This window comes from Coloeus monedula (assembly GCF_965178545.1).
Source record: "Coloeus monedula genome assembly, chromosome: 12".
NCBI lineage: Eukaryota > Metazoa > Chordata > Aves > Passeriformes > Corvidae > Coloeus > Coloeus monedula.
In genome coordinates, this window is record NC_138792.1 from 7,390,366 (window position 1) to 7,415,379 (window position 25,014).

General features: G+C 45.0%; 1 protein-coding gene across 1 annotated transcript in view; it reads left to right on the plus strand.

Moving 5' to 3' along the window:
- The first annotated feature begins 5,290 nt into the window (after positions 1-5,290).
- The window catches only part of MAMLD1 (mastermind like domain containing 1), an 81,877-nt gene continuing 62,153 nt past the window's right edge, over positions 5,291-25,014 (plus strand). The window contains exon 1 of the mRNA XM_082289675.1: positions 5,291-5,482. Coding sequence (XP_082145801.1) covers positions 5,429-5,482 — 54 coding nt within the window. The 5' untranslated portion in view covers positions 5,291-5,428. The remainder of the gene's footprint in view (positions 5,483-25,014) is intronic.

Below are 25,014 nucleotides of genomic sequence, written 5' to 3' on the forward strand. Positions count from 1 at the left end.
GCATCCACCAACCCTCTGAACAACCTGTCAGCATTTCACTACCCTGATCATCTGTGTGCTTCCCTCAGCACTTGGGTAATCCCTTCCATATATGAGAGACTCATACATAACTTACATTACATGTGCTTAGGTGGATCTCTGAGCTATGCAAATAATTGATTTCTAAGTAAAAAAATTATGTTCAAAAGACATCAATTTGAAACAATCATTTGGCCACTAAGCAGACATTAACAACTTGATTTTAACTGATACTTTAGTAGAAGACAGACACTTTATGCTATGTACCTTTCTAAAAATATGAAGAAGTTACTCATAGAGTTGTCATCTCTTAACTCCTAAGCAAAGAGATTAGACTGGTGTCTATTTTTCTTTCTATTTTAAAAGACAAAATCGTAATTCACTTTAATTTATATAATTTTCTAAAGTAGTACATGTACCCACTGAAATTTAGTATGGCCATCCATCCTTTGATGATTTTACCTGTACACTCTTTCATGGGAGCTCATATAAGTAATGACTTGTGGAAGTTGAAGGACTTGTGAAAAGTTGATCATACGTGTTCTTCTTTCATGTCCAGTGAAGACCATGCTGAAACCCTTTAGTTAACTGCATACAATCAAAAGCTTTTTTCTTGAAGCTTATTTTCCTAAAAGTAACATTTCTTAAAAAAAACCAGAATTGATACAGTAACCATTATACACATATACATATATTTTTCTATATGACTCATAGAATTATTCCGTGTAGTGAGCATTATTGAGTAAATTTAAATTGTTTACTGATGCAGTTTATCTGTTTTTAGGTATTTCCCGTATACTTCTAGTAGGAAAAAATAATGTATTGATAGGACTGAAAAGAGAGAAGCTGAAAGATGGTAGATTTAGATTAGATAATTAGGAAGAATTTCTTTACTGTGAGAATGTTGAGGCCCTGGCACAGGTTGCCCAGAGAAGCTGTAGATGCCCCACCCCTGGAAGGGTCCAAGGCCCAGTTGGACGGGGTCCTGAGCAACCTGGGCTGGTGGAAAGTGTCCCTCCTCATGGCAGGGGGTTGAAAGTAAATGGTCTTTAAGCTGCCTTCCAACCCAAACCATAGCATCAAAGAATGGTTTGATGCTATGAAAAAGGACATGCAATTAAACACATTCAGAAATGACCTGAGATGCTGTTTTACTCAACACGATGTTACTGAAGCTGATGGTATTATGGCTTTCAGAAATGAATTGAGAGTTTGCATGCATTAGTGATTTCATCCCCAGTATATTACAGTCCTATGGGGAAGTACACAAAGGACATGAGGCTTCCTGGTTCTGAGCATCAGCCAATTACAGATTGGCTTTGCTTAAAAAGAAACTTGCACCACTACCTGCAATTTGTCCTGCAATTGTTCAGTAAAAGTTTCTTTTCTATCTTCTGCAGCATCAGCTATTGCTTGTGGTCAGAGACAAGATACCAAATTAGCTGGATTGCTGATCTGATCTAGCATAAGAAATGCAGTACTGACTAGTCCAACCAACGGCTCATCTAGCCCAAACCATTGATTTCACCTGATTTCAGGTTGCAAATGTGCAAGTAGAAAGCATCACATGCTTGCCACCCATCTGGTTCTGAGGCACTGACAGATTTGTGAATCCTTCAGTGGATCTGTGGTGAATCCTTGTGCTGCTCAGTTGCTGCTTCCCTTCAGCGTACAAGACGTGCTGTGGGGCAGCCCTTGTTTGCTCGGACTCCCGTTCTGCTTTCTGATGCCAGGAACACCAAAGGCCAGCTGGAAGTCAGGCACAGTTCTCCTGGGAGAACAGAGTCCCAGCATCATGATTGCCTGGATGCTCAGTTTTAGCACGTTTAGTTCACACCAGCCTGGAAGATGCAAACCTTTTTTCTATCCCTTGGCCATCTTACATTGGCAGTGCCTGTTGCTGACACAACCCAGCAAGGCTGTGTCTGAGTGCGTGATCCTTTTGCTTGGTGAATGCAACTTTGGGCAGTTATTTAGCATATTGCAGCTTTCCAGCTAACTGTTCTCCTTAGGTGGAAAGATACTGCTTTCTTAAAACTGTGGAGTAAAGGAAAAACATTGGTCTTGTTTGGGATATTTTTGGTTTGTTATGTTTTTTGGGTTTTGTTTTGGTTCAAGGCACTCTTCTCATCCATTTTTTATTTTTCAGATAGTTATAATTTCTCAGCTCTCAGACTCTTGTCTAGTCTTGAATAAGACATCTCCATGTGGAAAGAAATGACGCAGTGTTACAACGGAACAAAGCAAACTATGTTTTCTGTGGATATTAAAGATGCTAAATGAAATGTGACAAACTACTGTAAAATTGATAAAGAATGTGATTAATCACAGCCAGTCAGGCCCAGATTTGATGCCCAGTATTGGGGAAAGCATTTGAGGTCCTAGGATATGTTTTGTCAAGCCTCATAGCCATAGCAGCCTGGATGCCATTAGAATCACATCTTTTCTGCAGAATCCTACAAGTCACTTTTTCAAAATAGAACAGAAGCACAGCAATAAGGTAGTCTGCAAATGCTATGGGTAAGCCTAATCTGGGAAGATGAAATACTGCCCTGAAGAAGCCAGTGAAAGTTTTGTTATTGATTCCAGAGCAGCCAGGGATTCCCCCAGGTCAGCTAGAGTAAATATGCCTAAAGAAAGGGCTCATAATTTAATCACCAAAGATCAAAATTGCAGCCCTGAAATCCCCTGCTTAGCCATTACCCATCGCTGAAAATTAGTGATCTCTGCAAGGGATTTGTTAAATGCTCACACTGCCTGAAATTAGGCTTCTGAGCACACCCAAAGCTGTCCTTGCCACTGTTGAGCATCCCAGCACATACCACACAGGCTGATCAGCCCAGTGCACCAGGTTTGGCAGCATGGAGACACTTGGCACTGAGCTGCTGGAGTGACATCCAGAGCCTGCATGGCTTAAGCCAGCAGGTTCAGAAAAGAAAATATTTCCACATTTCTGTAGTGGACTAACTGCTAAAAGTGTCTTGCTTTGATTTCCCTCTGAGAGCACCCCCCTCCCTACAGAAGAGAACACAAACCACTACCTGGCAGGCAGATCCCCTTGGCAACTAAAGGCAGCAGCATCATTCCTGCTGCAGAGCAGGCACAGACAGGACTCCTATTCACCCTACCCATGTCATCTTCCTTTTGGGGAAGGCCTTTGGTCTAGTTTTATAAAGTGAACAAAGCAAATGACAGTTCTTAGGAAGTATTGTCATCTGTCAGGAGCTTCAGATGTCCAGCAAGAGTCACAAATGACAAAACTTCTTGACAATAACTGGTGTACACTGAAGGTGCTGTATAGAAAAACTGACATGGACCCACTGTTCATCATCTGATTGTGGTGTTGTCAGTAGGTCCAGTTACAGTGTATGTGAATCCCTGTGTGCCCCACGTGTTCCACACATATGTATTTTTGTCCCAAATTCTCCAGGGAGAAAGATGGGAGCCCTTACGTACACATGTATCTTCAGGGGAGGGTTTCTGGCATTGCACGCTGGGCAGACAGTGGCACCTCCTTCCAGGTGGAGTTTAATTCAAGCATGATGAATGTGTATCTTCACTGAGCCTGCTCCTTTTAGGTGACTCCCGCTTAGCATGTTGGCTCTTTTAGATCCCATGCTGATGCCCTAATGCTGTGTTTGGGCCTCAGCACTTCAGGCAGGGTTGTAGACTTGGTCTGGGCAGCCCAGCAAACCCAAACATCAGATATTGATGCAACCCCCTTAGACACTGAAGCCTTTTGAGATCTGGCCCTCAGAGGCTGTAGAATTCAGGGTGTTTACACACACAAAAGCTTATTATTTTTGTGCTTCTTTATTTTCAGTTGACAAAACAGATCAAAGTAATTTTTAATATAGGAGGCAAAAGCACTAGAAAAGCAAACCAATAAGTTTCCAAACAATGCAAACTGAAATACCACAAACACTGCTCAGGAAAGCGGGCCCATTATTACAGCTCTCACGGGCAAGCCAGAGGCTTCAGCGAAGCTGAAAACCAATGTTTCTCTGTTGATTAACTGATATTGCCAATATTTATTAGCTCAGGGTACAAAGATTGGTTTGGAGGTCTATAAGTTTACTCCAAGTTGAAGGTGATTGCTCTCTGGAAGACTTCCAGGAAAGCAAGGCCAGATTCTGGCTCCACTTTTATGTATTTGGTTACAGTAAAGGGGTTGTATTCAAATAACTTTCTTCCTAATTTTACAGAACATAATTTACTAATACCACTGTTTCAGGAATGATTTTAAAAACTAGACATTTTCTTACAAATGCTACTAAGTCTTCCACACCTCATCCATTTAGTCAATGTACTGGGACAGGGTTTCTAGCACCTCCAATCTATCAGGACAGGAGTGACAATTGTAGTGATTTAGCAAGGTAATAAAATTAAATTATACCAGCAATTATTTGTGGACCCAGTGTGCTCTTGTAGCTGCCTGCAGCTTGCTCTTCCCAGTTCTTTCTGAACAGTCCAAGAGGAGGTCTGAATAGGTTCTCAGCTTTCAGCTGATGGTCTATCAAAATTAGTATTCAGGGGTTGCAGCTTGTAGCAAGCACATTTATAGTCATATGAGAAGTGCGTGGCTTTATGGGAGCTCTCTATTTGGAATTGTGTCTGTCTTCAAAAAGACATGTACATAGCACAAAAGATGAAAATGAAACAACTCTGCTGTTTCCTTCTTGCTAACCTGGGTTCACCTGTGTGAGATGAGTTTAACCCTTTTGTGTTAAGAGTGCTTAATATCATATGCCATAAAGGGACAGGAAACTACACTGTAAGAATAACTCAAACCTTTACACTTCATGCTTTGGGCTCTCTTTTCAGTGATTTGAGCACTTTGATTTGGAAGGAAAAATAAATCTATTAATTGCCAGTAGCTTTCTGACCTATCCAACTTTGTACTAAATGAACTTGAAGCTCTACAAGGAAGGTGCTGAACATTCTAAGCAGCTATTTGTGTGTTAAAATTTTGGCTGTAGGCTGGTTAATTTTCGCCTTCATGAACGGAGAAAAAAAAAATTAAATCCTTGGATCTGTGAGGTGTCCAGTTTCTGTAGAGAAGAAAGTGTTACTTCCCCTTTAAGCCTGGAGCCGTTCGTGTGTGTGAGTGTGCGGTCTGTGTGTGTGTGTGTGTGTGTGTGTGTCTCCTCCTCTTTGAGTGACACAGCACTTAGATATGCCTATCAGTAACTTAAACCCCACAAACTCCACCTTCTAAGTGAGGAAGCTGTGGGTTGATGGAAATGTAGTGAGCAGATCGAGACAGACAGTGAATCATTAGCAAACTGCAACGCCAGGATGAACTTGTCTGGAACCTAAAAGGAGAAAACAGGCTGCGAGTCCTCTGCGGCGCTGGGTTTGCTCAATACAGCCAAAGTGGATCTAAAAGCCGGTTGATCCCCAGTCCAAGATGCTGCTGGTTTCCCAGCGGGTAGAAGCACCACGGATGGAGCCACATATTCCAGTAAGTAGCATTTGAAATCGATATGGGCTGAGGAAGTAGGAGCTGGTTTAAAAGGACTTAAACACCCTCGGAACAGTTGCTCGCCGGGCTCGGCACGGTCGCAGCCAGGCTGGAAAGTTTGCAGGGGCGGTTCAAGAAAGTGCCCACCTTGGGCTCGTTCTGCCCGCGGGTCCCGTGTGCCGGGGCCGCCGGAGGGAAGGGGACAGAAACTTGAGGGGGGAATTTCGCCCTTCGTTATGGTCAGAGCTGAGGTCGGACCACGGAGAGGAGGGCAGGAGGGAGAGGGTCCGTGGGCTTTAAAATGGTGGTGAAGAAGGTGATTTGCGGTGCGGTGCGGTCCCGGGCACGGCGGCGGGGCAGCCAGTGCGCGGCAGCGGGGGACGCTCCGTGGGTTTCTGTGTCATTGCTCGGGTGGTGACGCGCTGGGCTGCGGGAAGAGGCGGTGGATGCTGCGGGAAGAGGCGGTGGATGCTGTCGGGGGCGAGCGGGAGCGGGGACCCACCGGTGCGCCCGGCGCCGCCAGCCCGCGGGCTCCCGTGTCAGTGCGGCCGGGCCGGCTCAGCCATCGTCCGGGGATTTCCAGCTAAACTTGGATCAGACAGGCAGGGGAGGATAAACCCGTCATCGCCCGGGGACTCCGCCGGGAGGGTGTCACGCGTGGAGGGGCTAGTGCTGGTCCCTCTAGTATCATTTTTTTAATAACTCCTGGTATTTGTGTTGGCAGCCGCGTGCCGGGTTATTTTGGGAGCCTGAAGCGCACGTTCGATAGGCAGGATTGTGAACAAAAGGCTCGGCCGAGCCCCGAAGGAGCCCTGGGTTATTCCTGACGGGAGCGTGGAGCGCGGCGCTGAGCCCCGAGCTGCGGGCGCGCGTGTGCGGGAACAGCCCCGAGTGCGGGCGCTGCTGCCGGCGCGGCGCCTTCGCCGCTCGCTGCCGGACCGTCCGTGTGTTCGGAACAGAACGCGTGAACAAAACGCATGCTGACTCACGCTTTAAACTGTTTTGGTTTCTTATGCTATGATTAAGATCGGGGTTCAGAGCAATGGCAGGGTAAACACGGCGCTTGCTGGCTCGGTCCCACGTCCCCCCCCCCAGGCAGGGGCTGCCCCTCTCCCCCGTCAATAGCCGGTCCCTCCTCCCGGTCCCTCCTCCGACGCCTCTCCTGGCCTGTTGCTCGGCCCGGAGGAGCGCCGGGGCCGGGGGCACCGCGGCTTTTGTTCATCTTTGGTTGGAGGGGGGTTGTCACCAGGGTGACTCGGAGGGATCCCGGGGAGAACGGCCGTTTCTGGGAAGAAAACGGGCTTTGATTCCTTTTCACACCGCCCCCCCCCCCCCCCCCCCCCCGGAACAATAAATTAAAAGGCCGCTTTTGTTTTCCACGGTGCTCCCGGCGGGGGGGCGGCGGAGCCCGGGGCCGGGGAGCGGGGCGGGAGGCGCCGCGGAGCCGCGGCCGGCGCGATCGGGCGGGCAGGTCCCCGGTGCGGTGTGCGGGGGACGCGCGGCCGCCTCTCCTCGTCCCGTCGGAAGCCGATAAACCCTGCGAGCACCGGCCGCTTGCAGGGAGCCTCCTGGAAGAGCCTTCCTCCTCCTCCTCCTCCTCCTCCTCCTCCTCGGACAGCGGGGGGCACCCCGCGGTCCCTCCCCCGCCCCGCCAGCGCGGAGATTAACTGCGTCTGGCCCCTTCCGCGGGCCGGGGGCGGAGGCGCCGGGCTCCCCCCCGCCGCCGTGCGGCCGCCCCGGCTGGGGCGGAGGGCGGGCTGTGGGAGAGCCGGGAGGGCGGAACGCTCCCCCGGTTATATAACGCGAGTCTTCCCCTACTTAGCCCCGTAATCCCCGGGTGATGCCTAATGCCGGTGCCCCGGGGGGCTGGGGGGCAGGGGGTGGTTGCTGCTCCCGGAGCTCCCCCTCTGGGCCGAGCTGATGGGGAAATAAAGCTGCTGATGTGCAAGATGGACCATATGGTGCCTCCGGGAGACAGGGAGCCGGAACGGCCTTGAACCTGCCGGTCCCGGCAGCAGGGTGCTGTTCCCCGCCCCGGGCTCCCCCCGGCGCACCGGCATCCCCGGGTCAGTGGGGCCCCGCCACCCCCACACCGGGCTGCCCGGGACGTGCCCCGTGTGTTCCCGGGGAGGAGCTGCGTGCCGGGGGAACGGCGGTGGCAAAGGCACTGGTAGTGCCCGGGGGGGAACCCTCCCCTCGGGGAGAGGGGGGAAGCCCCCGCGCAAGGGGGGCTCTTCCCTGCGGCCGCGCTCGCCGAGTGAAAGGCAGCGAGAGCAGTTTGAGTAAGTTACACGCGAGCACCTAAAAAAGCAGCGATCTAGTGCTGGCACTGCCCATTTTCAGTTCTCTCTCCCTACCATATGTTTAGAAGAGAGAAAAAAAATGCAGTTTGGGAAGGATGCTTTCAGCTGAAGGAGGAGGTGGGCTGGGGGACGAGGTACAAGGAAATTCCATGTTAGGAAAGCATTAGCAGGGGGTGACTTCTAATGTTTTCCTGCCACTGACGTTGACAGTGACACACATGTGTGGGTTGATATTGGAACGTCACAGAGTTTTTAAACTCAACCAGGAAATAGTCTGTTGCTCAGGGATAAAAAACCAAATAGTCTGTACTGTAAGCCAGGTAACATGCAGTTAACAGCCCTCGAGTGAGTGAAAAGCTGTTCAATGTTCACAATTGAGCAGCTCAAATTTAATTCAGCTTTTTATTCTCAGAGGTTCGGGGGTTTTTTTCTCTTTTTTTCACATGGTTTTTCAACTCTATTTTTAGTCCTTTTAAGTAATACTTCAAAATCAGAAAAACACATATTGACAGGGCTTTGCTTCTGGTCCCTTGTAACTAAGTATTTTGAACTGTAAAGTGTCTTGGATTTTTTTAAAGCTAAAGTAGTTGTTAGAGGGTTTGGAGAGGGATTAGTAATTAAAAGAGGCAGTTACATTTTTAAAAACTTCTTTTGTACGACTTCCTCTTAACACAGGCAGCAGTGTTTAATAAATACAATGGGTTTGGTTTTGGTTTTTTACTGACCCTGTTGTAAATGTTACAGTGTGGTAGCATTTGGAGATGTAAAATGGGATTAGGGAGCTATTGTGCTAGATGATTTCTGAACGTGCAGGAAGATTTACTGGAAGAGTTCATGATCCCAGGTGTCAGGCTGACACTCTTGCCCTGACTTAAGTGGTCACTAACCTGCCTGGGTGTGACTGTAGGACAAGAATTGACCTACGAATGGGCTTCATGAGAGAGACAAAAGTTAGGGAGGCAGAAAGAAGCACAAGGGCAAGAATAACAGTAAGTAAAATCCTTAAGTTGTCCTGTAGGTTAAGTACAGTGCAACTCACTGGTTCCCAGTCATTTAATCAATAAATGTTCTATGTCACTTGCTACTCTGATGAAAGTCGCCTTAAAATAACTTTTATGAGTACATAGCCATAGGAAAGTGAAGTAAATCTTGTAGAAGCTGTGACAAATAGGTTTATCCAAACTGGGGGATGGAGGTTGAGTTCCTGAAATAGGGAAAGGGGCAGAACCCCCAGGTTTTCATTGTTCCCTGATGCTGGCTGTGTCAGCGTTTTTCAGCATTTAGGCGAAGGTGACTATAAGTTACGATTCATTAGTAATTGGTATGATCTCCAAATAAAGATAGCTAAATCAGTTTAAATGGTGCTGGCACCTCTCCAAGGGGCCCTCTTTATATCTGACACATTTGCTGCAAACTTCTTTGAGGAACAATTAATATTGTACACTGCTGTATCATCCTCTGTGGGAAAAGCAGTGGTGTAACTCACTATGAACGCTTTCTACCTGATGTTCCAGTTTGACTTGCTATGTTTAAAAAAACAAAAGAAAACATTCTGAACTGAAGGAAACAGAAGACACGCCAAGCTTTGCGTTGAACTGTTTTATATCAATATTGATTTTTTAAGGGGGTTTGTGTTATAAAGAGGGAGCTTTTATCCCCCTGAGCTCTTTGGCAATTATCTTCCTGCCATAAATGTTGATACGCACATAATGGATGTAACTAAAAAATCTCCTTATCCCAGCAGAAAAGGCTGACTGTTTGTTGGAGCAGAGAGAATGCTGAGAGTGTGAATAGACAAACCCATATGTCGCTGGTGAGAGAGATAAATGATGGACGAACAGGAGTTGGTTACTATGGATCAGCACAATAAACCAATTCCCATCATACACCTCTCTTAATAATATACCAGTCTCAATGCCATTGACGGGTAACCTAGGTAGCACCAGTCAACTGTAAGTTTTTCAACTGTTCCTTTATACATCTCAAAGAGCAGTTGGGACATTTCTAATTTTTTCAGATGTTGAGTGCTAAAATTATGCGAACTTCTTTCCTTGCCAGTAATTTTGAAGGGGAACTTTAAAGCACGGCTGTAAAATGCCAAATGTGCACGATACCAGTGTGTGCTTGTACTAAGTTTTGTGTTATGCACCCGTAAAGGGGGTACCCTTGAAAGGGCAATCACTGAACAGATATGTGAAGAAACTGGTTGGGTGTTTAGTACTACCCTCATTAGGGTTGTTTCAGGATTGGACTGGCTTTTGAAAAATAGTGGAATATTGTTTTAAGTGAAAATAGAAATAGAATAATGCTGTTTAATTAAAAAAAACCAGCCCTGTAGAACAGGCAGTGATCAGTACCACAATTGTAACTTTCTGTAACCCATTTCAGGGCTGCCAGCAGCTGAAGAGAAACTTTGCAAACAGTCTGCACTTGTATCACGGTCTCCTTCCCTTGTTCTGTATTATTACTGCTAGTGCTTTGCACAAAAAAATTGAAGTCTTTGTCATTTAGAGACTTCACTTTATGTCCTTGTCTTCTGGTAGATATTTTCATTGCAGTTGCTATGGACTGGCCTGTTAGCCCTGTTCACAGTGAAAATATATTTCAGGGTGACAGCATAAGCAGGGCTTGTGGCTCTTAGGATGTGATTCCATGGTTTTAGAAGTCACCAGTTGCACTACCAGAGAGCAGTGCAGTCAGACAGGGATAACTTGCAAATGCAAATTAGTTTGAAGGAGTACTTATTTCTCTTGGGAGCCTTTCTCACTGTATTTTTAATTTTTTTAATAGAGGAAAAAGTATTACCAAGTCATTACTTTCTTTTAAGAAGAAAATACTTATTTTGTGCAACATTTACTCACCAAGTTGCAGTAGCTCTTTCAGAGCTGTTTGCCTTGGTGTGCACCCTGGGCGAACGGCAAGGTGTTTGTTGGGTTGGGTGGTAGGAGAGTACACCCAGCTTTCACCTTTCAGAGCCCAGCCTAGCAGTCCTTTTTCATTTTGCAGTGGATGAGGTTCAGATTTGATCCGAGAATTATGGGCTCAAGGATCAGGCCCTTGAGTACGGACAGGGGATTGTTGTGTACCCCCACCCTGCTCACTCTCACCTGATGGGGGAAGTGAAATGGACGCAAAGCAAGGCTCAGTGTATTGTCTCTGATGGATGAATTTTACCTGGCTCGTTGCTCCTGTGGAGAACCAGTTGTGCCCAAAGGGAAGAGCAGAGGAAAGAGCTGTGGGTTTCCTTCCTCCCCTCCCTACCTACTAGCCAGCTGGACTGGCTGGGGGACACATGCTGTGCCCAGGGAGTGTGTAGCTGGAGGCTGTATCCGTGGGGCCAGTGGAGAGCCAGTGGGGCCCAGGCGTGGGAGATGCAGCGGGATGCAGGATTTCATATGGGCCTTTACTCGGAGCGCTGCCTCATTGCTACAATGAGCCATTGATAAGCGCTGACCTGATTAAAGGGCTGCTGCTCACGGGAGGCTGGGGTGTGCCCCGGGCCTCTGGCAGGGGCTGCTGGGCTGCCCAGAAGTCCTCTTTGGGAATGGGTGACCAGGCTGAGGAGGGGGACACAAGAATTCACTGCGATGCCCTGTCCAGAGGAAGGTGTCATATTGTGACTTGTTGAGATCCATGCTGCTTTTCCCTGCAAGGAACTTGGCAGTTTTATTGATAAAGGAGTGTTACATAAGTACCCCATCAGGCATGTCCTAATTTGTTAATAATTGATGATCTGGGTAGTACAGAAATGCTGGTGGTGTTAATGCGCTCCCACATGGATCTGCAATCGCTGCAGGCCCCCTGCTTGACTTTTAATTTAATTGTAATAAAGGCATTTTGCTTTCTTTCCATTTGGTTTTGGTTTTGGTTTTTTTACTTACTGGGTGATCCCGCTGCAGGTGCTTGTCGTGCCTTCTCATTTGGTCAGGGACAGCTGGGTGCTCAGCCTGGTGCAGACAGGATCAAGGTTCCCTCTGCAGGGCCAGGTGTTACCAGTGGGAGTGTGTCACCCCACATCTGGCAATCTCTTGAGTGGCAGCAGCATTAGTCCAGGGACAAGCCTGTTCCTTGCGCCTTCCACCTTTGAAGGGGAGATATCAGTCTGGTGAGAATGGAGGCAGTGGCACCTCTGCAATTCCTGCACCAGGATTTGCCAGCGCAGGAGCCAGGATGCTTCTCGCACAGCATAGAACAGGTGCCCTTCAGTTACCCCCCTGTTGATAGCAGGCTGTGTTTGCATGGATTTAATACCGGGCTACTTCCATGTGCCACAGCTAGAGAGATTGGAAAAAACATTTACCTCTGCTGACAACACACAAAAGAAATACTTGCTGCATATCATCATCATGATCTGGCTGCCTCTTACTTCTTGCATGGTTTTTCTTTTCTGTGTAAGTTTCTTTTTCTCTAGAATTAAGTACCTCAAAATCCTGAGCAGGTTTGGGAGTTACACGTACCCCAGACCTACCTACTTATTGCTTTCAGAGTAACCCAGCACGTTTACTCTGTTGAGGGCAATGAAACCCATTACCTGCATTAAAATCTGAAGCAGCGAGGTAACTTTCTAGTTATGTTGTGAAATATAATGCCATTGTTCGCGTTTATTAACGTCTTGAGGTGGATTACACGGTGGTTAGAAGCCTGTTCTGCTGGGCAAAAGACTGTCTGTAATTTCAAGTGGTTGATCCTGATCAGGCAGTTTGAGCAGCTGCAGCAACAATCCCTTGGAGCTCTAAATCACATTTGTCACAAGATCTGCCTGGTAGTATTGGCTGCTCCAAGACTTACTCCGACTTCTCAGCATTCCATCCCTTTGGTTGGATCGCAGCGGTGAGGGACTTGCCAATCTTCCCTGTTCTTTGTGCCTAATTCTGAAAGACTGGCAAGCTTTATGCTCTGTTTTCTGAAGAGGGCCCAGCTTTCCTAAGCTGCCTGTCTGTCAGGGATTAATTTAACCTCTAATTACTACATTTTCTTCACAGTTTGCTGCACATGAGCGTGTTATAACAAAAGCACAAAGAAGTATGTCATTTTATTTAGCCACTACTCTGAAATTAATTTAGGGGGTACAGAGTCAGATCTGCCACACTTGGTGTTAAAATAATTGTGCTGGCATTAGAATTAAAGTACATAATCTTGTTGTTTCTAATGATACAACAGTACTAGTGTAAATAGTGTTGTTAACTCATTAGTTATAGCCACAATAATAGAACTGATATCTACTTACAGAGAAATACTCAAATAAGCATCACAGCAAAAGTTTCCCCCAAATAATTCATGGTTTCCTCAAAATAATGGCATGGTTTCTACTTGATTGCCATCTGACATTTTGGTTTAGGATTACATATCTAAGTGTAGTTTGTTGTTTTTTCTCAAAAGGTCTGCCAAATCGCAATAAACAAACATTTATGATGGCTTGGGCTTCTTCCAGCCTGGATAATGATTTTTGATTTTTGATTTTTTTTGTTTTTAACATGCGGCTTCATGGGAACAGTACAAAAGGCCGTACGTCCTCTTGTCCCTGCTCACAGTAACGTCAGCAGTGCCACAGTTCACGTTGAGAGCAGCCTCCTCTCTTGAAGGGAGTGAGTCCACTCCTGTTACGAAACATGGGATGACTTTCTTCTTTTCCAGTTCTGTGATATTTACAACAAAGGTGTCGGTTGTTCTTTTTCTTTTGGAAAGGTTAGGCTTGGGAAATGCAGCATATCTCCAGTTTAGGTAAATGTAGCTAAAATGTGGCTAAAAGTTGTTGTTGTTACATCAGAAGTGTGCAGTAGCTGTCTTGGCATCCTGTGCTGTGTTCATCCACTATGAGCCAGGCTTGTTAAAATGACTTTGAAAGTGTAATTTCTTATGTAAGGCTGGACCTGAAAAATCATTGGTTATGTACTGATAGTTTATTTCTAATGGAAACTGAAGACTGGTTGTATATTTTTGTGTCGTGCATTTGAGTTACAAAGCATGGGCTTAACTCAGTAATTCTGCTTCAGTAAAAACTGTAGGTGCATTTGATGGGAAACTTCCCCTAAAGATTCTCCAAGGTCAGGTAGGACACAGTTAAAGAGTCACATCTTGTATTTCCTTTCTCAAAAGGAGAATTAATGTGGCTTCGTTATCCAGGCTTGTGACAACAGTGACACAGGATTGCCAAAAAGACTAATGGGAGGAGAGTGATGATTGATTCTCTTTACAGTAGTAGATCAGATTATTTCTCTGAATTCTTTCTTCAGTTCTCTCAATTCCCAAACTGTAACCAGTTACTGTAATTATTTACTCTAATTACTTCCAATCTACAAGTAAATCGAACATAAATTAAGATCGACTGATGTGAGGGACGGGGTGGTTCAGTGAGCTGACAGGTTTGGAGACGCTCTCGCTGGTCAGAGTTCCACAGGAGGGTTTGATAGCTCTGTGGAGCAAGTGGGCTTTTTTGTGGATATGAGTTTTCATATAGCAAGCCAAGGCTGAGTAATGCTTATTCTAATTTCAAAGTTGTCAACATTTTTTTGCAAAGGGCCTGAATATCTGTATGTATCTATTGCTGGAGGCAATTTTCAGAGTAAATAGTTCCTAGGTTCTTGTTCATTGTAAAATGGGAATGATGGTGCTTTACCTTTACCTTCACACTAAGTATCCTTAACTAGTTAAATAGTTTATAAATCATCAGTACGTGTTACCAGCTGAGTTCTTTAGGGTCCTTTCAAATAGTTGGAAATTATATTCAAAATAAAGGCAGTTATATCCTACGGTAAGCCCCCCTCAGTGTAAACAACAGTTTTATTTCTTTGCTTTGGCTGTAATGCCAACTCAGGTGGATACTTTTATTTTTCCCTCCTATATGACATTATAGTATCTTTCTTTTTGCTGAAACTTCAGAATTTCATGTAAGGGTCTTATTTAAAGACAAAAATGGCATCTACCCTCAGGCATGTATTTTAATGCTTCATTCTCTGTCATGGGTCTTCATAGGTTTAAGTTTTCAGCAAAGGTAAGAAAGTCAATATTTTACAAAGACATTTCTAACAGTTCCACACACACCAGAAGCTTTCTCCCCATACATTAGTATGTAACCTTTAGTATGTAAACATTTGCATTAGTTTAAGAATAATTATGTATCACTTATTTCATGTGGTTATCAGGATGGATACTGAGTATAATTTCACTTTGCTTTGACTAGTTACTTAAAAACTTACTAGGATTTTCACAAGTCCAAGTTTATATAAGGAAATAGTTGCTGAATGTATCTGATACTTCAGTAACCCAGTAGGTCATGCTGGTGGTTGGGTACTTCAAAGGACTTCACTTTTTCTGTTACCTTAACTTACTTATTTTCTTAATCAATTGTGTTGATTTAAATAAAGTCACAGAGACTGAGAAAAACCCAAGTTTATACAATCTTCTAGTCAGAAAAACAGGCAAAAGGTTTTGATCTCTGACTGTCAAATGGTGACTCATTAAAAAGGAATTTTTGTTCCTCCCTTTTCAAAGGGTTACTCACTACCAAGCAGTAAATATCTAGTTTGATGCTACTGCATTGAAATGCCTGACATTGTTGGTGCATTAAGCCCAAACTCTGTAAGACTGTTTGTTCACAGGCTTCATGAATTTTTTTGTTTGTTTTTCTCTATTAAAGAAACCCATTGGGGGATTTTCTTCAAGCTTTACCCTGTCAGTTTGAGTACTGACTTTGTTTGGATTTTAATAACAGAGGACCCTGTCCATACTTTAAGCAGTGGGTCATTCAAATTATTTTTAAAAACACATGACCAAGCAAGCACTAATTTCTTTCTAATTTTGCATTGGGTAACATTAGACAAGGACATTGGAATTTGTCTAAATCAAAAAAATTATCTTTGTCCTCCACATCAAGGGTTGTGTGCTAAGCATGTTTTAATACTGCATTGCATAAAGCTGAAAATAAATTGTACAGAAGAGACACAGACAGAATCCAGCCCAAGGCATGCCCTTTTTCTCCATTTCCATATTAATCTTGGCTCTCTGAGCCATCTCTTTTGTCTTCCTGTTCTTACCTATTCTACACATTTGATGGAAGGGCACAAACGCATGTTTGAATCTTCCATCTCCTCTTCTTAGGTATGGATTAGTTGGTTTGAATTTAAATAGCATTGGAAAGGTGTTTTCTTGGTTGCAGCAACACTTGTGTTTGACTTGAAGCAGAGTGAGAGTGCATTTGGGCTTTTCAGTGCTTATGAGACGTGAATCTTGTTCCCTGATCCCAGGAGGTAGATCAAACTTAATTTCAAGTGAAAGTCCTGCATCTTCAAATAACTTCCCATGTCAGTTAAAGTTCAATATTCTTGAATTCCAGAGATGTAGATGAGTCAAATCTGAAGTTTAGGGCAAGTGTGAAGGATGTAAGAGAAAATGTAGATGTTTCTTCTGATGCTGCTCTCTCCTCCCCTTCAGGGCTCCAACAGTCTGTCAGCTGTAACGGAGTGATTTGATTACTTTGTAGTGTTAAGCTAAAAGAATAAATCTGAGAGCCTTGGGAATGGGGAGCCAATCCAACAATCAAAACCAACAAGTTAATAAACGTGAAGCATTTCTGCTCAGTGCTGCTGTAGGAATGCTACTTCCCGAAGTGCTTGGGGCAGCCATGGCGATGGCCCAGTCAATTAGTGTAAGTACAACCCCATACACACCACCACTGACTGCGTGCTGGGGGCTGAGCTCCCTGTTTTGGAGGATAAATGTGTGGTTTCTGCTGGTTATAAATTATGAAAATGCTGAATGTCTCAGGATGAACTGTTTATTGCTCACCCCCTCGCTTCCCATCCTCTCTGCATACCTAGAAGAAGCTTGACATAGGCAATCTGAATTGCCCTTTCTTTAAAATCATTTTGGCCTTACACATTGTCTACAAATTTCTATTTTCCCCTTGTCAGTTCTCCTCTCCCCCCCAGCCCACAACCTAGCCAGAAATAGAGCATTTCAGTGACTGTCCACAGAGGTGGTTTGAAATCCAAATGATACCCTCAGACTGGTTTCTGGTGCCAGGCTAGGTACAGTTCGGAGCCATTTGGAAGACAGTGTACATAGAAATACTGTGAGCTACAGCAACAGAATCAATTGTTGTGTAAGAAAACCCGTACTACTTGTCTGCATGGAACTGACTGTGGATGTGGGTACTTCTGCAGGTAAGACCTGGATTACTTACAAAGAGTCTTATGCCAGCCTGTAGCTTTAATTTTATCATATCTAAGAATGGCAGTAATGGCAAACTAGCCAGGAAATGACCAATTCTGGCTGCCCACAAGACCTCCCTGTGGAGCATCTACGTGTATGTTATTTCAGGGTATTCAGTGGCCAGCTAGTCCAACAAACATCCATTTGTTGGCATTCCTGCCTGGAACAGAAACAGGTACAGCCCTTTGTACAAAAATGGCAAAAAATGAGCCATTGAGTGCTTTGCCATCTGCTCCCCAAACCGTAGTAAAGCAAACTGTTAAACTTTGCATGGAGCTTAGGGCTTGATTAACTTAAATTACCATCCTGTGGTACATGTTTGCAATGCCGAGGGAATTAGGTGGCATGTATTTTCAAGAAATACATGTTCATTATTCAGAAGGGTTATGCAATAACATCTAGTGGTCATTTCCTTTTGGAGCATAGCTGTGTCGGTCATGTAGCTTGTTTGTTTGTGCATTCATTCTGCTGGATCCTGGGAGGAGACGGACCGGCACTGCCAGCACCAGCAGAGCTGCTCTGCAGCACCGGCTGGCCCGGCTGCGTGGGTGGTGCTGCTGCAGCCACACATGGAGAGCCAGAGACCTCGGGGTGTAGAGGTGAAGAGGTCCAAAGTACGAGGAGGCAATGGTAGGGGAGAGAGAGCCGGGATGGGCTGGGATGGGCTGGGACCAAAGGGAGGGCAAAGCTAAGGAGACAGGAGAGCTAAGGAAACTGGGCAGGTGTCTGGGAGATGATGGAGGCACAGCAGGTCCAGAACTGCCTCAGTAGGGCTGGAATCCCTCACGTGCCCAGCATCTCCTATGACTTCCATTCCAGCAGTAAGTGCTTCCTGTGTACAAACTTGTTCTGTGCTCCTTGGACACTGGCTTCCAGGCACTGTTTTTCTTCATTTCTGTTGTCTTTTTTAAGTTTGCAACCCTTGTTTTTCCCTTGTACTCTTCCTTTCATGCCTTTGTTGTGATTGCTCTGCTCCTGGATCTCACCCGGTGTCGCCTCTCCAGAGGCCGGCAGAGCTGTGGCAGGGAGCAAGCGCGGTGCCGGGGCTGCATACTCGCTGTGATCACAGGCATGGCTTGGTTGGGTCGGTTTTGTCAGAAGGATTTTTCTTTGGGTGAGTGTAGTGCTGAGGCAGCCCAGGTATCACCCAGCTGGCTGAAGCACGCAGTTGCTGTTCCCCGTGCAGCTGTGGGCTCTGCCCCTTGGATGTGAGCTGGTGCTACCACTGGGGCACGAGTCAAGGTATGACTGCCCCACTGTCCTTTTTCTGTGAATTCTGTGAATGTTCAGGCAGAAACAGTGAGGGCAGCTTTCACCTGGCCAGCCTGCAGCTCACTGCCGGCAGGACAGCAATGGCTGCATGAGCTGAGTTTGAGCTGCAGAAGTTGCTTAAGACATTAAGTAAGTAATCTGGCACCTGACCCAAATGGAACGGCAGAAGTGCCTGGAGCAGTGTTGCCAGCCTGCCCCAGGCCAGCTTTCCCTGGGCCAGCCTTCCCTGGGCCAGCCTTGTGGGCATGTCTGCATGAGACCAGAGCACCTTGCTGTGCACGGGAAGCTGGTTCAGAAGATCATCTGAGCTACTAATTAAACATCTTCCCAAATCTCCTTCAACAGCAATTTGGGATCTTAAGGTGGCCTTGGATTCTGTGAACCAAAGACGGTAATGTTCTCTTTTACAGCTGGTTCTGAAGCATTGTAGCTTCCCCGAAGTAAGGAGATGTAATTCAGTGTTTATAAAGGCAGACAGGAAAGTAAAAGACTCTTTGGTTCTCTCTGAGAGCTTTTTCAAATGTAGAAAGAATGAGTCACTCGACATTTCATTACTGAATAGGAGCTGATTTACAAGTGTGTATGCCCCGAGATGAATGTCGGTGGATGAACTCCAATAGTTTCCTCCATGACCATGCTGTAAATGGGCTTCAGCCAGTTTGATATAATTCATTCTGTGGCACTGCGCTGTCTTTTGAAATGGAACCATCATCCTTCTTATGATCTTCTGAATGCTAGGAGGCCGATTAACATGGGAATTCCTGATTAGCTTTAATTCAGCTCTACTACACCAAGAAAGCATAGTTCCTGAATTGCACAAAGAAAGCCTCTTCAAGCACGGATCCAAATCAGCATACTGAAGATCCTGTTGGTAGGTGTGGTGCCTATGATTAATATTTACTTGATGTCTTTCATCTTCCAAGTACTTTACAGAGAACAAGCATTTCATCTTTGCAAAAGATGTATGAGTTAGGTGAAATAAGTCTTACTCCCTCAGCTTTATTAATAAAGGCAGGGAAACGGAAGCAATGAGATTAAAGTAGTTTGGTCATGGTTACAAAGAAGGCCAGCACTGAAACTGTATAATTTCAGGCTTCTATTTCTGTGTCCAGACTAATGTCTTTTCTTGGTAAGAATAAGCAGCAGGACAAACTTTGGAGTAAGAACATCGTAAGAATTTAGTGAGGCATCACTTAGGCTGGTGCCCTGCCAGGCTGTTCTCCTCCCTTCCCCCTTCCAGAGGTATCCCCACAGATTGTGAGTTGAGTTGCAAAGCATCCATGGACCTTTCCTTAGGCTGATATAATGGTCCAGTTTAGTCATTGGTCTGGTTGGACCACTGGAGAAATAAGTGTGTTTTGAGATTTCTGGAACAAGAGTCTCTGCTGAAGTGAATATGATGAGATGCATATATGATTTTACTCAATTCAATTACTTACTGCATTAGAAAGTGCTTAAATTATATTGTTGAATTGTAAGCATGCAAGTGGTCTCATTAATATGGAAAAAATTATTTGTTTACCTTTGGTTTGGATAGGGCTGCTCATAGAGCTCTATTTAAGTACACACTGAAGTTTATTGCCAAATCAGTGTCCTGGTTTGCAGCAAAGGCCGTGTCACCCTGAACTGCAGACTGGCAGGGAACCTGTTGAGGGCCCAAAGATAGTTTTTGGTTTAAAGAGCTTCCTATCAAGATGAGTCAGTGGACAAAGCTTAACATCTGAGAAAGTTCTTGTCTGAGAAGGCATCTGGTGTTTTGAAAGAGAAGCCTCCTTTGTAGATGCATACGAGTTGTGTGCATCCTCAATCTGGTTGTGCAGCTGGCTGACTGTAATGGAAACCCTCACCTGGGAGGCTCCCCTGGGAGCCTCCCTCCTTCTGTGTGGGGAAAAGCAATTGCCTTTTAGTTCCTCCAATGCTACCTTAAAGAAGAAAGAGAAGATGCCCTTGCCTGAAACTGAAATCCATTCAGAGATGGTGGGTGTAGAAGCCACTTCATTTTGTTTAGATTTGACTGTAAATTGAGCCTCCTGTTTCACGTGGAATAACGATTTTAATGCTGCAGTGAGGAGTCACTAGGTGAAAGAAGCAAGGCAGGAGAGCAGAGCAGTGCAGCCCCACTCCCCTTGTAAGGCCATGGTTCAAAATGCTTAATTAGTTGTTTCAAACCGGTGGCTCTTCTCCTTTGAGGCAGAAATGATGTATCAGCAAAAGCTGACCAAATTGATGTAGCAAATCAATTCTATGGTAATCCGTTTATTTAAACTTTGGTACTTAAATTTATAAGCTCTTCTCAAGTGTGTCTGTGCTGCCGTTCATTAGCCCGTATTCTTTTATGCTCTTGCTCGGAGGTTTGTGCTGCAGATAGCAAAATGGCCAGGACATGCCACTCGAAACTGCCTCCAAATGTAATTCAAGCAGGTCTGCAATAATAGTGCTAAAAGAAGAGCTATTTAGCAGCATTATTAATGGGCAAAGAGTTCAGGCAGGATTATGAAAAAGTAAATTTTTATTAAGAGTGGAGGAGCTAGAAGAATGGACTGATTGCCCGGAGTCCTCTGGGCCCTCGAGCAATCAATTTCCCTTTCTAGTATTCAGTTACTTGCTAATTGTATTGATTTTTATCAAATATGTGTACAAATCAATTTTATATTCTAGTGCTATTAAAAGCTTCCTTCCTTCCTTGCAGGCAATGCTGCTCTGATCATTCTCATTGTCTTCCTTTATTTTAATGCTTTTATCCTAATGCATATTTTCGTTAGGACATGCATGTTTTTCTTCAGGACATTGAACTAGGTTGGGATTCTACCTCGATGCTCAGGGGTGGAGCAAATAGGCATCACTCAGTCCAGACCTCTGGGAAGTCAGTGGAACTGTCTGCTTAAGGAAAAATTGCAGGAAAGGGATGTGTGGTGTCATAAAATGGGTGGGTGCAAGTGACCACACAGTGTGACCCCCTGAAGAACAGGAAACACAGCTGCTGCAGGATGGGGATTGTGCTGCATAAAGGTTGTAATGAGAAACAAAGAAGGGGATAAATGCTGAGCATGATGCACTCCTACTGAGTAAAGGGGAAAATGAAGTCAGGGTGAGAAAAATGAAACTCCTGTTTCAGTGGGATGACCCGCATTGCTGCTGCAAACCAAGTAACTTAGGCACTTCAAGAAAAGTGGATGCTGGAGACATCTCTGAGCAGAGTGAATGTATTGAGCTCTGAACAAAATAAAACAACATTCTCTGTTTGTGTTTGTTTATGCCCATGGCGATTCAAATTGTTCCTGTCGAAGGTACCTATTTTCTGAGACAGCATATGCTTGTGCTCTCCTTTTAATGTGAGCCACACAGTTTGGGTTTGGGGAGAATATCTCTGGCTGTGTGTGAGCCTGAGAAATGGACTCTCATAATTTAAATGTTTGGTGTATGTACAGCACTGCCAGAGGTGGTGGGGAGACTTTGAATTCTTAACGGTGTGAGCAGTAGTCACAAGAACAAGGGGAGTTAGGGCTCTGCTTTTCCACTTGCCTCTGACTTAATATTAAAACTGCAGAGTTTATGGTGGTGTGTTTTCTGCTCTTATGCCCAGGTGCTTAAATGAAATGCTTTTATACTTTTCCTCAGGAAGGAAGAGTTGCATTAGCAAGTATTTGGGTATATACACATATATGGTAAAAATACACCTTACATTAAATCATCTAATACAGTGGTACCCAGAGCATTTTATATTTGACGTGGATCACTTTGGTCTTTTTGATTATGTTCTCCTCCCTGGCTCTGCTGATGTTTCTTCATCGCACAGCAAACCCATCTGGGAGAACCAGCAGAAGCCACAGCTCTCTCAGCCTCTCGTTCCTGCCAGTCGCTGCTCCCAAGGGCAGAGGTGCTGTGGGGTATGGGAAGACAGACCCAAGCCCTCCCGCCTCATCCAATGGCACAAAAAGACCTGGGTGCTGGTTCCCCAGGAGCCCCCAGACAACAGCTCAGTGGGGAGCAGGTATCCTTTGTGCCCCCTCACAGGGTTTTGCTGCACTCCCCAGCTGCCACAGTGGCTTTTCTTGCTACGTTGGGGTGCTTGGTATTTTCAGATCCAGTGTAGGCGCTGCCACCACCATCATCAGTATAATGTTTTAGAAGCTGGTTAGGAGAAACCAGTCTTCTTGTCCTTTGATCTCTGTGCACAGTGAGCTCCCTCCTTGCATTCCCAGCTCGAGTGGGGGGCAGATCCTGCGTGCAGGGACAGCCACCTGCCCCAGGAGCTGGCAGCTCCGTGCCCTGGTGGGCTCCGTGGGAGCAGAGCCGCTGTGGTTCCGCTGGCTCGGCACCGCTTGGCCGGCCGGGAGCACGTTTTTGTCATTAGGTGCATACAGCACCTCTTGTACGAGAAATCACAGCCTGGATAAGCCGTGTGAGGGGTCATTATAACACAGAGAAGATAAATGTACCGGTTCTGCTGGAGGCTGTCCTCGGGCTGTTTGTTATGTGTCTCTAACACTGTCACTACATCACACACTTCCTCGATCTCGGTATTACCCTACAAGCCTGTCTAATGGGATCCTCTGTTGCTGATTCCAGCTTACCCTGACCTACTTCTTTCTTGTGTCCCAGCAAGCTGTCAGGAGCTATCAGAGCACTGGGAGCTGAAATAAACACTCACTGAGGGGAAAAGCAAGGCTGTCTCTAGTGAATTTAATTAGCTTTGTTTAACTGGCTTGTTTGCTTTGTAAATCACATCATTTTTAGTCAAATTTAAGGGATAAAAAAATCTGTAATTAAAATCAAATGATGCATGACCTTATTAAAAGTCAAGGGTTTTAGAAGTTCTGTACAAAAAGTCATTTAGTTTGTAACACATTTGCAGCACTCTGAATATTTTAGGGAAAAGAAGGATGAAACTGAGATTCTTTTTGGTTTTGGGATCTTTCTTCAGAAGGAGATTGGGGCTTTTTGAATCACTATCTTTACCTTTTCCTGAATATGGGTTTAAAAAAAAAAAATTCTTTGGTCTTTTTGTCAGCATTGCAAGCTTGCTGCATAAAATTTTAGAATCCAAATAAAGATTCTTACTGTTCCTTTCTTCTCTATGGCCTAAGCATCGGTATACTATGCATAGTTTGAATCCTTGCTGTTGTGTGAGGCCATGGTTTAAATCTTGGCTTCCTTTTGCACGTCTGTTACATTTTTGAGTGTTGGAACAAAAGTCATTGTAATTTTGACTCTGCCAGACAAATGAAGCACTGACTCGGCAAGTCATCACTGGGTTGAATTTGAAAGTGCTTAGAGTGTTTTTATCAGACAATACATTTTGTCTTTCAGGTGCTTTACTGTATTTCAGTGTGGCACATATTTCTTCTAACAATTGATGTTCTTGCTCTTGTCAGTGTAGGGTCTAATCCTCTTGCTGTTGAAAATGATAAAAGCCCTATGAATTCCTAATATGTCTTATCAAAATCTGGCTAAAATATAAAATGTCTGACCCCAACTTCTGATTCTTCTTCAGCAGAAATATGTTTCTGCCTTGCACCAAGAGTGCATATTGATAGAGCCTCCTGAGCACATGGTTTATAGAGATACCCCCATCCTTGTGCTGAGCTGCAGCATGAACAGAAAAGGATTAAAGGACCACTGAGAAATAAATGGGTATGGATGAACTTGCAGTGTGCAAAATGGTAAAATATGGGATAAAACTACTATCGGAGAGTATGAGAGGAATTAAAAATCTGTTTCACAAAGGTGCAGAACTTCTTCCAGTCTTTTGAAGAGGATGTAAGATTAGCTAACCTGTAGTACTGCACTGAGAATTACTTGTGGAAATTATTTCATTGAGGAATATAATGAGCAGCCTGATCACTCAATGACTTCTGAGTAACTCACTAGCTTAAGGATCACTGCGAGGTTTCAGGGAAGGAAAAGAGAAATGTTCTTTTCTCAGTGGGAGTTTTGGAGGCCCCTTGGCCCCACTGGAACATGTGGTGCTGGAAGGTCTCTGCTGTGCCAGGAGTGGAAGTTGTGTGGAAGTCTTACAAAAAGATACACAGAGGGAGACTTCAGTGGTTTGACAAAATTGAATTGAAACAAGAATAGCCAGGTGAGGGGGATAACCAAGCACCAAGTGGTTGAAGTCAAGTGACCAAGTGTGTGGTCTTTCAGCAGTAGGGAATGAGGCAAGGAAAGCTGAGACATCCCAGTTCAATTTCAGTATCTTCAATGACTCTACTGAACAGAGAGCAGAAAATTTGAGGTATTATAACTTCAGAAACTTTGCTTGCATTCTGTGGCTTTACTGGATCCTGTATATATCCCTTGTGGATTGAGGTCTTAAGTATTTTTGGCATCTGTAGCTGAGCTGTGTAGAGTGGGAGGAATACAAGTACAGCTCCTGGGTCATTGCTCCAGAGAAAGTGGGTGAGGTGCATGTTGTGGAGCTTTTAACATAGGCATGGCAGCAGACATGTTTTATAATCTGATCCAGTGGGAATAGCAAGAAAAAACTTATAGTCTTGATACCCTATCGAGAGGTGAGTGGTGGAGCAGGGAGGTACAAGGATGCTAAAGCTAAATGCTCATTTGGACCCATTTGCTGCTGAGTGCTGCTCACTGCAGCTGAGAGCCGGGTGTGAGGACAAGGAGACCTCGGCACTGTGGGAAAGTGGGAATTTAGTGTGTTTAGCAACAAACATGTGATTAATAGCTGTGTGCCTATCATCTCTGCGATAGCACCGTCGTCCCTCCATTCATCTCCACGGCTGCAGG